Here is a 13,603-nt window from a genome sequence, read left to right as displayed (position 1 = left end):
ACTCAATAGATGGCCATGTGAAACCTGGAATTGCCAAAGAACACAAGTTAGTCGCAAAGAGAGCTGGCAAGTGGGCACCTTCTTCGGCTGCTTATAAGAAGGCATTTGCCACGGAAAATAAGCAGGGCCAAGATCTCAGAGATAACAGGCCAACTGTGGCCGAGGCCAACTGTATTATAAATGCTATCATATGGTTGACTATTCACCTCCCCTGAGGTAGTGAGAAATGGCTCCTCTCTTGACACTCCAGGCCTCCTCTCCTCACAATGCCCAGGTCCTATGTGCTGGGTAACTTCCCAGCCTCCTCAAGCAACTGACAAACCAGCACAAACCCGGGAGGACAAAAGCCCAGGGACCGAGGACTAACACTGATGCTAATAATCATAGAGAAGACTGGCCAGGCCAAACAATCCTCAATCTGTACTTGTTTTCAAGTCTTGACAAAGATGTGAAACTAGCTGCCAGGAAACACCCCTCAGAAACATGGAGGAATGGTGGCACACACCTTTAATCCCAACAGTTCGGAGGCAAAGGCAGGTAGTTCTAGGTCAGCCTGGTCAACACAGACATGCCTCAAACAAATAAAAAGACCAGCAATACTGTTGACCAGTCGTTCCCAACCTGTAGGTCATGACCCCTTTGTCAAACCTCCAAGATTCCTAACAAAAATAATTTATGGTGGACGGTCACCATAACATAAAGGAAACACACCAGACAAACAGACAAAGCATCCAAACCCAGGAAAGCTGAAGAGCAGTCAAAGCAGTGGCTGACGTGGTGTCAGCAGAGAGAACACCCAACCCATGTCCTGCCAGTGACAGGTCTGCCCACCTCCAGGCCCTCTGGCCCCTGACCTTCCATTTGGTAATATCTGCCCAATGCTCTGGCCCCTCAGAACAAGAGTATCAGAATGGTCTTCCTAAGACTCATAGGGCCCGAGTATTGTGTGAGGCAGGCTGGGTTAGGGGCATGGAGCTGGAGTCACGGTATGGAGCAACAACCAGGCACCAAGATTACCTCTAGAAGGTGGGCATGGACAGGACACGGTATGCAAGTTTCCCTCCCCACTGCAAAGGATAACTTAGAACCCATGCCCCGAGGGCACACATGACCATGTAATGCAATCTTTTTTTCTAATGTGGACCAAACTTGAAAGTCCTGCTGACCTCGGGGTCCCACAGAAGAAACGCTAGGCAGCTTGGCACCACGAAGGCCCACTGGTAGCTTCAAGTGGACTGACAGCAGCAGTAGAGAGACCAAAGAACAGCCTGCCCCCAGCAATGCAGTAAGTATCTACTTCTACCTATTCCAAAGTAACTCAGTGGATAAGAGCACTGACTGCTCTCAGGAGGTCCTGAGTTCAAATCCCAGCATCCACATGGTGGCTCACAACCATGCATAATAACATCTGACACCCTCTTCTGGTGCATCTGAAGACAGCTACAGTGTACTTATTTGTAATAATAAATCTTTGGGCCGGAGCAAGCAGGGTTGACTGGAGCAAGAGGGGTTGACTGGAACAAGCAAAGGTCCTAAATTCAATTCCCAACAACCAACAACCACATGAAGGCTCACAACCATCTGTACAAGCACAGTATACTCATATACATAAAATAAAAATAAATCTTTAAAAACAAAAAGAGGAGCCAGGCGTGGTGGCGCACGCCTTTAATCCCAGCACTTGGGAGGCAGAGGCAGGCGGATTTCTGAGTTCGAGGCCAGCCTGGTCTACAAAGTGAGTTCCAGGACAGCCGGGGCTAAACAGAGAAACCCTGTCTCAAAAAAAAAAAAAAAAAAAAAAAAACAAAGACAAAAAGAGGAAATCAGACATACTGGAGATGCCCTCTCTGCTGAGCGCCCAGGGACAACAGTCCACTAGGGGAAGGTGTCCAGACAGTGGGAAGAGTCAGTATACAGTGATTTCAGCTCGGTATGATTGACCCAGCTTTCTAAGGGCACAGGATGAGCGAGCGGGTAGACCCACTCATCTCAGACTGGCTGTCAGATGGGCTCTGCCTTCCACACCAGAGTGTGTCATTTTGTACTTCCCAATTGGTTGCTCAAATGCTTCTTCCCCAGCATCTCTACAGTAGATGCATCTGCTTGCTTTCCAAGGCCCTGGCACAGCAGCAAGCCCTCCCTACACTGCTCCCAGGACATACAGTGCAGGGCTTCCACTTGGAAGGGATGGCGCCAACTGTGACAGATGGAAATGTTTATCAAATACAGATGCTCTCTGACAGGAGGCTACACGCTGATCACCTCACACAAGTCAAAGCAGCCATGCTACCCAACAGCCAGCCCAGTTAAACAGCACAGCTCCCCACCAAGTGCTCAGCCATCCTTTGTGCCTCTCACTGAGGCTGTGGCTCACAGCAGTGCAATGTCAGCATCCCCAGGGAGTGTGATACATACCACTAGCAAAGAAAGAGCAAAATCCAAATTATATGCAATATTTTACATGTACTGTTTTCAAAACTGGTAACTAAGCCAGGCATGCTGTTGACATGCCTTTAGTCCCAGCTCAGGAGGCAGAGGCACGGGGGAGTATGAGGCTACATAGCAAGCCCCAGGTCAGCCAAGGTCACGCAGTGAGACCCTGTCTCAAAAATTTAGATAGACAGACAGACTTGGGTAGGGGGGGTGGGGGGAGTCAGGTATGTTGGTACACATCTTTAATCCCAACACTTGGAAGGGAAAGACAGATCTTTGAGTTGGAGGCCAGCAGGATCTACAGAACAAGTTCTAGTACAGTCAGGACCACACAAGAGAAAAAGAAGTTTCTCTAAAACTCAAAATAAATAAATAAACAAACAAACAGCTATGCCATTAACAGAGAGAGAGAGACAGAGAGACAGAGAGACAGAGAGAGAAGCTGACAAGTTAACTAGCAGAAGCATGGAGGGGGTGTGTGCACAAAATCCAAGCCAGAATAGTATATGTAAAAGCAAACCCTAGTCTACCTGATGACATGCATCACGTGTTCACACACCACTTGGTCTTTTCCCAAAGCCAGACCGAGGACTGGCAGTGTAAACAGCAAATAGAAGGCGCCTCAGTCTCACAGCTAGCCCAGCACTGAGTCCCAACGTACACATCGGTACTGAATAAAGTGCACACCAATTCTCCAAGGGCACAGAGGCTATCGGAGTGAGTCAAGTCCAGATGTGGGCAGGCAGAGCTACAGACTCCCCAGCAGCTACTGTTCTGGAGATCAGCTACGAAGCGTTGCCCTTTACCTGTTCCTCCTCTTTCCTCCTGCTACACAGAATCAGGTGGATGAGCAGGGTCACAGAAGAGCACAGAAACAAACACAGGCATCAAAATAGTTGAAAAAAAAAATAGGTAGGGTATGGGTGGTACACCCCTTTGGGAGGCAGGAACAGGCAGATGTCAACTTCAAGGCCAGCCTGGTCTACAGAGTGAGTTCTAAGACAACCAGGACCATACCATACAGGAAAACCCAGCCACAAAAAAAAAAACAAAAAACAAGACAAAAAAAAAAAAAAAAAAAAAAACACACACACACAAAAAAAAAAAAAAGCCGGGCAGTGGTGGCGCACGCCTTTAATCCCAGCACTTGGGAGGCAGAGGCAGGCGGATTTCTGCGTTCAAGGCCAGCCTGGTCTACAGAGTGAGTTCCAGGGCAGCCAGGGCTATACAGAGAAACCCTGTCTCGAAAAAAAAAAAAAAAAAAAAAAGAAAAAAGAAAAAAAGCCGGGCATGGTGGCGCACGCCTTTCGTCCCAGCACTCGGGAGGTAGAAGCAGGTGGATTTCTGAGTTCGAGGCCAGCCTGGTCTACAGAATGAGTCCAGGACAGCCAGGACCACACAGAGAAACCCTGTCTCGATAAACCAAAAAAAAAAAAAAACCACAAAAACCTTCCTTCTTCAACCTTCCCCAAACTTTACTTTTCTTTTGGACACAGTCTCTCTCCATAGCCCTGGCTGTCCTGGAGCTCACCACATAGACCAGGATGGCCTTGAACTCTAAACAGAAATCCTCCTGCCTCTGCTTCCCAATGGCTGGGATTAAAGGTGTAAGCCAAGTTGGCCAGCACTGCCTGTCCGCAGTCTACTGGTTAAAGCTGTCCAACCATATTCCATTCCACCCCACTGCTGACCCACAAAAATCATCTGCAACTCCAGTTCCAGGGCATCTGAAGTCCTCTTCTGACTGCAGGGAACCAGTCATACACATGGTGCACATATATACATTCAGGTCAAACACTCACACATACAAAATGAATAATAAATCTTTAAAAAGCAACAGCAGGGGATTGGTGAGATGGCTCAGCGGTTAAGAGCACCGACTGCTTTTCCAAAGGTCCTGAGTTCAAATCCCAGCAACCACATGGTGGCTCACAACGGTCCGTAACGAAATCTGATGCCCTCTTCTGGAGTGTCTGAAAACAGCTACATTGTACTTACATATAATTAATTAATTAATAAAAAGCAACAGCAGCAGTAGTAGCAAGCAGCTATGCATGGTGGCTTACACCTGTAAATCCATCATTCAAGAGGCCGAGACTCTAGTTTCAACCCTGCCTGGGATATAGAGTGAGATTCTGTCACAAAACACAACACAACAAAACAAAGTAAGACAAGCTAGGACAGGAGAGTGAGCATGTGACAGGCTGAAGCAAGAGACTCACAAGTCTGAGGCCAGCCTGGCTTGTGTTCCATAGGCCTCAGGCAGTCTTGGGCTACAGATAAGACCTTGTCTGGGGAAGAAAACACGGGCCACAATGCACAAAGTAGAATCTGCTGAATTCTACTGAACAGACCCTGGAAGATTTTTTTTTTAAGCTTCAAGCTTCTTCGATGGTCTTTGTTCTCACTGCAGATCCTCCTCCTTGCAAGCCCCACCCACCTGGCAGCTTTCATGTTCCAAAACCTGAGCATCAGGAACCACAGGCCAGGGTACAGGATGGCACCCATCACCTGGGCACTCCAGCGAGAGCAAGGCAGACTGCTGCTTCACTTACTTCAATTTAGGTAAAGCTAAACTTTCCTGAGCTCTTCATAGAACCCTATCCTTTCCGCCTCTTTAGGCACAGAAGTCAGGCATGCTGGTTCTTTTTTTTTTTTTTTTTTGGTTTTTCGAGACAGGGTTTCTCTGTGTAGCCCTGGCTGTCCTGGCACTCACTTTGTAGACCAGGCTGGCCTCCAACTCAGAAATCCACCTGCCTCTGCCTCTGCCTCTGATGGTAGTTCACTTTCCCAACCAGTGCTGGGATTAAAGGCGTGCGCCACCACGCCCGGCCAGGCATGCTGGTTCTAACAGGACTCTTCACTGAACAAGGGGTTACGAGATCTCTGTTTCTGACTCACTGACTATAAGTAGTAGGTATAGGCCTATAAAAACCAAAAGCATTTATTTACCCGTTTTAAACTCTAATACAAAGGCAGGCTACCCAACTCCACAGTGGAATCAATCATGGCATGCTAGCAAGAATGATTAATTTAGCCGGGTGTGGTGGCGCACGCCTTTAATCCCAGCACTCGGGAGGCAGAGGCAGGTGGATTTCTGAGTTGGAGGCCAGCCTGGTCTACAGAGTGAGCTCCAGGACAGCCAGGGCTACACAGAGAAACCTTGTCTCGAAAAACCAAAAAAAAAAAAAAAAAGAATGATTAATTTCCCCGGGCGTGGTGGTGCACGCCTTTAATCCTAGCACTCGGGAGGCAGAGGCAGGCGGATTTCTGCGTTCGAGGCCAGCCTGGTCTATAAAGTGAGTTCCAGGACAGCCAGGTCTACACAGAGAAACCCTGTCTCAAAAAACAAAAACAAAAAAAGATTAATTTCTTCAAACCAGACATTCATAAGAAAGTAACACAAAAAACCTAATGTTCACTATGTTAAAGATAGGTTTTGAGCCAGTGCTGGTGGCTCATGTCTTCAATCCTAGCACACTCAGGAGACAGAGGCAGGCGGATGGAGTTCCAGGACAGCCAGATCTATAGGCATTCTAAAACAGCCAAACATACAGAGACCAGATCTCCCTCCCCCGCAAAAATACTCTGAAATCTACTGTCTACCAGTTCGCTACAGAATGAATGTTTTTACAGAGCAGTTTACAGTAATACTCATGTGGGTTGCTTTAGGGCAGCTGTCTGCTTCACATGAACTTCATCTCCTTGGGGCTTTACAAACCTGACCCAACTAAAAGCCCACACCCCCGTCACAGAAAATTACTTCCTTAAGGCTCAAAAAAAGGGTTCAAACAGATACAAAAAGAATGGATTCATTTGGCATCCTCAGGCTATGATGTGAAAAGGAACTTTTTTTGCAATAATGGAACAAAAACAGCAAGCCACGGAGTAGTTGAGAAGACACAGGAGAGGGGGCAGCCCAATGCAGACTGAAGAAGCTGAAGCAGTCCCTAAACTGCACAGAGGACAAGTCCTCCCACCAGGAACATACAATGTGTCAAGTATGGTGGGAGCACTTGGGAGGCAGGCAGAGGATCCCTGTGAGTTCAAGGCCAGTAGAAGACAGACCACCATCTGCCTGCTGACAGCAGCTCCTGCTCTAACCTCACCTCAGTTACCTTACTGAGGATGGTAGTTCACTTTCCCAACCAGATGCTTTCACACAAGGTCCTAAAATCTGCTAATAAGGGAGTTTAACGGCATTATAGCTAGAAACAAAACTTAGGGTGCTTTGAAGTCCAGAAACCCAGGGTTGAATGAATACTAGTGTGGCTGTGGCTCCCGTGAGGGTACCTACCTTATATTCCAGGCCAACAGGTGACTACTGTAAACTATCCCAATCCGGGCCTCCTTACACTTCATACCCCCACTCCACAGTAGCTAGTGAACCAAAGGCTACAACTTAGGACGCAGACTATCAGGAGGTGGGACAGAGGTGCGGCAGGACTCCAGCTGGCCCCGATTTGTATCCTCCATCAAGTCTTTCCCTTCAGGCCCATCTGAGCCGGAAGCTCAGAGGCACTTACCTCTGAGGGGGGATATACGGAGCGCAGACGGTCGGCAGGACCGCACAGGGCTCAGCCAGTGTTTTCTTAGCCTTTTTTGCTTTTTTCCTGACCTTGGACGTAGACCTGACCGTTTTGACTGAGCTTTCTTTTCGACACACACCATTTTTCATTTCAACATCTCCATAAATGTTCAACGGCCTCCGGGTACAGCCTGGAGGCGTGTGGACATCACAGTAAGCAGTCTTTCTGACAGAGAACGTGGCACTGCCTCCAGTCAGCTCCTTCACAGGCTCCATCTTCATGTACAGGCCAGCCTTCTGGGCACATGTCACATGGAATGCTGTGTAGCAATTTGCTTTGTGGCACTGAATGCAGGCACCCACGCCTTTCTGCTTACAGAGGTAGCATGTCAGTTTCCACCGGGCAGGAGGGATGTTCCTCACACCGTCAATGGGCTCAATGAATACCGTGTTGGCAAAGCCAACCTCTGGGATCCACAGGGCACACACCACGTGGCCCCAGCGGTCATCGTCTGTCTTTTTGAAGGCACCGCCCTTATTCGGGCACAGCACGCAATCCGCAGGGCGGGCCCGAGACTGCAGGCAGTGGCGGCAAAGCCACTGGCCCTCGGGGATGTAGGGTACCCCGTAGCACTCCTGGTGCACAGCCAGGTTGCACATGTCACAGAAGAGTATAACGTTGCTGTTCTGGCACTCCCCGTCCATGCAGATGCAGCAAACAGCGTCCTCATCTATCAAGGACTGCTGCTCACCCTGCTTCTGGTTCTCACAGTAGGACTCCTTCTCGAAGCGATCCATCAGGAACTCAAACATATTCTGTGACACAGCAGAGACGCAGTCACCCTTCCGCTTCTCATTGATGATCTCTAGCCAGGCGTAGTCTTCCTCATCCATGTCGTACTCTACCTCGTTGTCCAGCTCCTCGGCTGACTTCTCGATGAACTTGTAGTACACAGGGGGCCTCCTGGGTGCAGAGGGAGGACTGTACTCCACAATCCGCACCTTGGGCTCGGGAAGGGCACTGGCTGATGCAGGTGTGCCATGGGTGCTGGGCAGGACTTCATTTTTCTTTTTGACTCTGTTGTTTTTGTGACGCTTAGTTCTTAAGCAAACAGGCGGCCTCTCGCTGTTCTCCTTATTACTGTTACATTCACTCATTTCCTGAGCAGTGAGGTCATCTTCTAGTATGATCTCCAAGGGATCAAAAATACTGATCCGATGCAAGCGCCCTTCGATTTCTATCTCCACCATCCTTTGAGCTTGTGCGTAGGTCAGTGTTTCTCGAGTGGGGGAGTGTTTAATACTGCATGGGGAAGAAGGATGCCTCGCTGCAGAACCTCGATGGCATCGTCCTTTCCTCCTCATTTGGCAATGATTACCTAAAATAAAGTCAAAGGAAAAGTTACCTCCATGCAGGATGACAGAAGCCTTCAGAAAACTACAAAATGTGCTCGGGTAGCACTAACAAATCAGCCCACAAACAAAGCTCCGAGTTTAAAGGCTCTGAAGAAGACTTCCAAACAATGTCTCACATTTCAGCAAGCCTCTCCCTCACCACACCCAGGTAAAGGTACAGATAAGGCCCGGAGACAGCAGGAAGCTGCAGCCCTCGGGATTCCTGCTGAATAGCTAGAGCACAGGTGCATTCCACCCACAAGTCACCTCTTTAGACCAAAAGTAAGCCCCAAACAGCAACATAGTCTCCAGAGTTAAGAAGTAGGCCTCTCTCCTCTACAAGTATAGATTGTTTTTCTGCCAGACTTTACAGCACAGAGACCTGTGGCCACTAAGCAGCTAGGCTGTGGCCACCTACTCTTAGCAATCCCTTAGCAATCTCCTTTCTTTCTCACTACTGCCCAGCAGAGGCTCCTGGGAAACTTTCCTGCTGGGGCCCAGAAGCTTCCATAACTCAACAGCATAAAGTAGTCCATTCTTTCCACAAGCACATCCTACACAGGACTAAAGGGAACGCTGAGCTGGTCTGTGGGATATTTTTGCCCCAAGAGCCCAGTGTAGCTTTCAGGACACCTCAGCAGTGACCACCTTGGAAACTGCCGTGGGCACCACCAGCCTTTCCCTCTCATTAGGCCAGGCCCTGGCGTGTGCTAAGCCACATACTCTTCAAGCAAACCTAGCAGTGGGCAAGATAATCAAGCGACATCTCTGCTCTCTTCCGGATACACCTAAAAATGCTCAGCTCTTGCTCCTAAGAAAGGATGGGTTCCCTCAAACCACAGCCTGCAGAGGCCTCCCCGCCACCCTTTATCTCTGGTTCACACGCCTGAAAACTTCAATGCAGAGATTTGCTCATTTCCAGGATGGACAAAACCAGGGAGCCAACAGCCTATATTCACATTCCTTGTAGTGGACCCTGACATGACGTGGTGTCTATGGACCTTATGAGCAGACAAGCCCACTCTGAACCACTGGTCAAGCAGAATGAGCATATGGAACATCAAGTGCCAGGAGCACTCACACTCCTCCAGCTGAACAAACCTATTTTACTGACAAGAAGTAGAGTTAGACTGACTCCCAAATATACCAAGCTGAAATGTCAGGATAGTCCAGAGGGAGGGAGGGAGGGAGGGAGGGAGGGAGGGAGGGAGAGAAAGAGAGAGAGAGAGAGAGAGAGAGAGAGAGAGAGAGAGCGCCTGAACTCACAACTCATAGTTACCTTACTAGTCTTTGGAGAAAGCCCTCAAAGAGCAGACTTCATGTTTTAAGTCCCAAAAGGAAATCTCTACAATGCATTTTTAAAGACAGACTTTACAAGCTGCAGAAAGCCACATTCTATAGATACTATCTCTCTATGAACAAGAAGAATATGAAGACACTGTAGTCGGCCAGACCCCAATGCACCTGCTTCTGAGGCACTTCCAGATGCCTACTCAACACTGGATTCTCAGGAAACTGTCAAAGCAACCCTAGCCCGCCCTAGGCCTCTAGCGACCTCCCTGAGATGAGATCGGTGCAAATCCAGGTGTCAGCACCATATTCTTCCCAGAGAGAACCACAGGCAGAAGCAACAGCTCCCAGATTAAAGGCAAACATGTAATTTTCTCCTCTCCAGTAAAGTACTGTAGCCAGCCTGTCAAATCCCACATTCTTCTAGTGAGCACTGAAGGTCTGTCTTTAAACCACTTTTCTACAAGAACTGAACCTAATACTTAATGGCCACACATACTCTGTAATTTGAAAAGGTAGTTGTGACCAGGGGAAAGCGGACATGTAGCAGTACTGCCCGGCACAGTGACCAACAATCTCATCTACTTCCCCATTTTCATAAACCCAGCACTTTACCCCTCTGGCTCTATGCAGGAACAAGCATCACTCCATGGAGGAATCAGCAAAGGCAACAAGCATGCTTCTCCAGAAATCCCTGGGCTAAACGCATCCTAAAAAGCTTTGCTGGCAAATGAGGGGAAAGACTCCATGCTCAAAATCAGCTCCGTTCATTTCCGGCCCGGTTTGCGGACAAGCCATTTAAACTCTTCCGAGCTTCCACCCCTCGCCGTAAAAGCACACAGGAAAGAGACACACCTTACTCTAAGGTGACCATCCGGAGAGTAAACACAGACTCAGGACAGTGCTCGACCCAACAAGTGATAAAACAGTAACTAAGTAATAGGGAAATTCTGTAACTACGTGTTACCAGATGACTGATACTCTAAAACAGTCGCAGCTGCGTGAAGTGAATGTCCTCCATGAAGGGGGGCGGTTTCCTAGGTGTGTGTAAGTGTGTCACAACTGCAGGGCACCATGAGGAGCTGCGTTTTCTGCAAATTAAGCACACAGGAAAGTTGCTTCTCTCCTAAAGGCCCAAGAAAGCCGCGCACGCGCGCTCGTTTCTCGGCGTTTCCTGCACACATCCACGGAGTTGTGGCGGAGCTGCGGGCTTGCTCCGGAGATACCAGGCCCCGCTCGACTTAGGAAATCTTCCGAGCCCGTCCCTCTTCAAGGGAGTTTCCTGTCTTGGCAAAATAGATCGGACCGATCTGTTACATAATGCGACCCGCTCCGCACCGCCAAGGCTACGGGCGAGGACGTGGGCAGACGCCACGAGACCCCAGGCCTTCCGCCTCCTCTGCTGTCCGACGCCCGGCCCTCGGTCGCCCCAGCCGCCCAGACAGCCGAGCCGTCCAGAGCCCGCCCGCCCGGCCCGGCGGCCTCCCCGCCTCCTGAGCCCTGCCGATCGCTCCATTCTCTTGGCCGCGCCTCCCGCGCCGCGACGGCCTCCTTCTACTCCTCTGTCTCCCCGACCCCGCCGCGGCCTCCGTGTCCCTCTCCGCCCCCACCCGGCTGCGGCCTCCGCCTCCGCGATCTCGCCGCGGCCTCGCCTCCCGGACCCGGCCTCTTGGGCGAGCCGCCGGCACCGATCTCCGGCGTCCCCTGCCGCGCCGGCTCACGGCGGCGCACGTCCGCCCGGCCTTCTCGGTCCCTCCGGCTCCCGCGCCCGCCAGGCCTCACGGCCTCCGGGCCTCGCCGCCCCGACTCTCCGGCCTCCCCGCCCGCGGACAATGCGGAGCTGCCGCTGCCGCCTCCAAACATGGCGCCTGCACCTCCGCCCGGGCCGGCGAGGCGGGCGGCGAACAGCGACCGTCAGACACTCACCTTCGGGGCGCCGCGGCCGCGGGAGCCCGGCGGGCGGGCGGGCGCGGAGGCCGGCGCGGCCGAGGCGGCGCTAATGGCGCCGCGGCTCCTCCGCCAACGGCCGCGCAGCCGTGCCCCGCCGGGCTCCGGGGCGCGCTCGGCCAGCGGCTCCGGGCCCGCAGGGCGCCGCGGCTCGGGCGGGGTCGGCGGCGCCGGCACAGCCGGCTGAGGCCGGCTCGGGGCCCGGCCGGGCGGAGGACGCGGACGCGGAGCTGCTCGGACGCCTGCCGAGGCGCTGCTCGCTCCCCAGCGAAGCAAACAATGCGGCGAGCGCTCCGCCCGGCGCGCTGCGTGCGAGACGCGCCCCGCCCGCCGCCGCCATGACGCGCGCCGCGCCAAGCCGGGATAAGGGGGCGGGGCGGGACGCGAAGGAGAGAGTGGGGTGACCAGGAAGGGTGGCTCTCGGGGAGTTAGGGTGGGGATCCGGATGGGGGAGGAGTGCTACAAGAGTGGGGTGACTAGGAGGAGAATTCTGGGGGAGACAGGCTAGGGCTCCTGAGGATGAAGGACTGCTGCTGTAAGAGAAGGGTAACCAGATGAATGGTGTTTACTGTGGGGTCAATGGCACTGAGTAGAGCGAGAATGCTGACCCTAGAGAGCCAGGTGGAGTTTCCTGAGAGTTCGTGCTTTCCAAGGGAATGGTTCTTGAGAGAATCAAGAGATGCATCCTAAGGGGGAGAAGTGGGGTTCTGATAGTGTCTGGTGACCAGGGTGGTTCACGGAGGATGAGTTAGGAGGGAATGGTGAGGGCCGTAATGGAGGGATCACCAAACAAGGGTGGATCCCTTTGAGGAATAAATGGCTAGGACTGGGGAACCCTAAGGTGGCACTAGAAAGGCATTAACAAGGGCACGAGGTCAGTGGTTGGGTAGAGGAGGGTATGCAAAGGACTTGAGGATGACTAGTGACTGGGACAAGTAGTAGCAATCTCAAACTATGGGCAGCCAGGTCTGGGGGCATGCCTCCAACTCAGGCTTTCCTCTTCTTTTCTTTCTTTCTGTCTGTCTGTCTGCCTTTCTTACTTACTTTGGTGGTGGTGGTGGTGGTGGTGGTGGTGGGTTTGATTGTTTGGTTGCCTGATTTTTGGTTTTGTTGTTTTGAGACAGACTCTCACTATGTAATTCTGACTGTCTGTAACTCACTATGTAGACAGAAATCTGCCTCCCTAAAGGCTTGGCCCACCACCCATGACTTAGGCCTTCCTCTTATAAGCATTGTTCTCATAGATGTATTTAAGCATTGACATCCCTACCTAGGAGCTACAGCAGTGGTTCTCAACAGTTCTATTGCTGCTGATCATTGCTGTGGTGGCCTCCAGCCATCAGATTCTTTCACTTCTACTTTTTAACTATAGTATTCAATACTGTTATGAATGTAAATATCTGATATGCAGGACCAAAAGGGTTGTGACCCACAAGCTGAGAATCTCTGCTGTAAAAGGCTTGAAGGTTTTGAAATCAGGTCCCTTTGGGTTGGTGCTTAGGGACACTGGTCTTACTCTCCAGCTTGTTCCATCTACTTTGTCCTTAGGTTTTGTTTTTGTTTTTGTTTTTGTTTTTGTTTTTTTGGTTTTTCGAGACAGGGTTTTTCTGTGTAGCCCTGGCTGTCCTGGCACTCACTTTGTAGACCAGGCTGGCCTCGAACTCAGAAATCCGCCTGCCTCTGCCTCCCGAGTGCTGGGATTAAAGGCGTGCGCCACCACGCCCGGCTTGTCCTTAGTTTAAAAGTTAGTGGCTTATAGAGAATTTTCATTATGAGATTCATCTCTAAATATTTTGAAATGGGGGTGAAGACTGGGTGGTTCTTTGGTTGCCTTGGAAGGCTTATGACAGGTGTCATGGTGATGAACCACTAGTCATGTGCCTGTGACATTAGCCTGGACCTCTCAGGTAAACAGATGAGCTTTTCATTCGAGAGCAGAGCTGCTCTCCTCCCCGTGACAGGTAGGGCAGGCTCACAGCTCAGGATGTGGCACCAAACAGTTATTGGGAC

At 51.0% G+C, this 13,603-nt stretch overlaps 1 protein-coding gene across 6 annotated transcripts in view; it reads right to left on the bottom strand.

Annotated features, from left to right (window-relative positions):
• Positions 1 to 11,863, bottom strand: part of Brd1 (bromodomain containing 1) — a 48,763-nt gene extending 36,900 nt beyond the window's left edge. For 3 of the 6 annotated variants that reach the window (XM_021182864.3, XM_021182866.3, XM_021182865.3), the window contains exons 1-2: positions 11,573 to 11,861; positions 6,960 to 8,340 (exon numbers count right to left, since the gene is read on the bottom strand). In XM_021182864.3, the coding sequence (XP_021038523.1) occupies positions 6,960 to 8,326 (1,367 nt within the window). In that variant the 5' untranslated portion in view covers positions 8,327 to 8,340; positions 11,573 to 11,861. Of the gene's footprint in view, positions 1 to 6,959; positions 8,341 to 11,572 lie in introns of all 6 variants that reach the window. The other 3 variants (XM_085831645.1, XM_085831644.1, XR_015045576.1) reach the window with 2 other exon arrangements.
• Between the last annotated feature and the right edge of the window lie 1,740 nt (positions 11,864 to 13,603).

Source organism: Mus caroli, unplaced genomic scaffold, assembly GCF_978045245.1.
Source record: "Mus caroli unplaced genomic scaffold, Mus_caroli_1 scaffold_16, whole genome shotgun sequence".
Taxonomy (NCBI): domain Eukaryota; kingdom Metazoa; phylum Chordata; class Mammalia; order Rodentia; family Muridae; genus Mus; species Mus caroli.
This window is presented reverse-complemented; position numbering and strand designations above follow the sequence as displayed.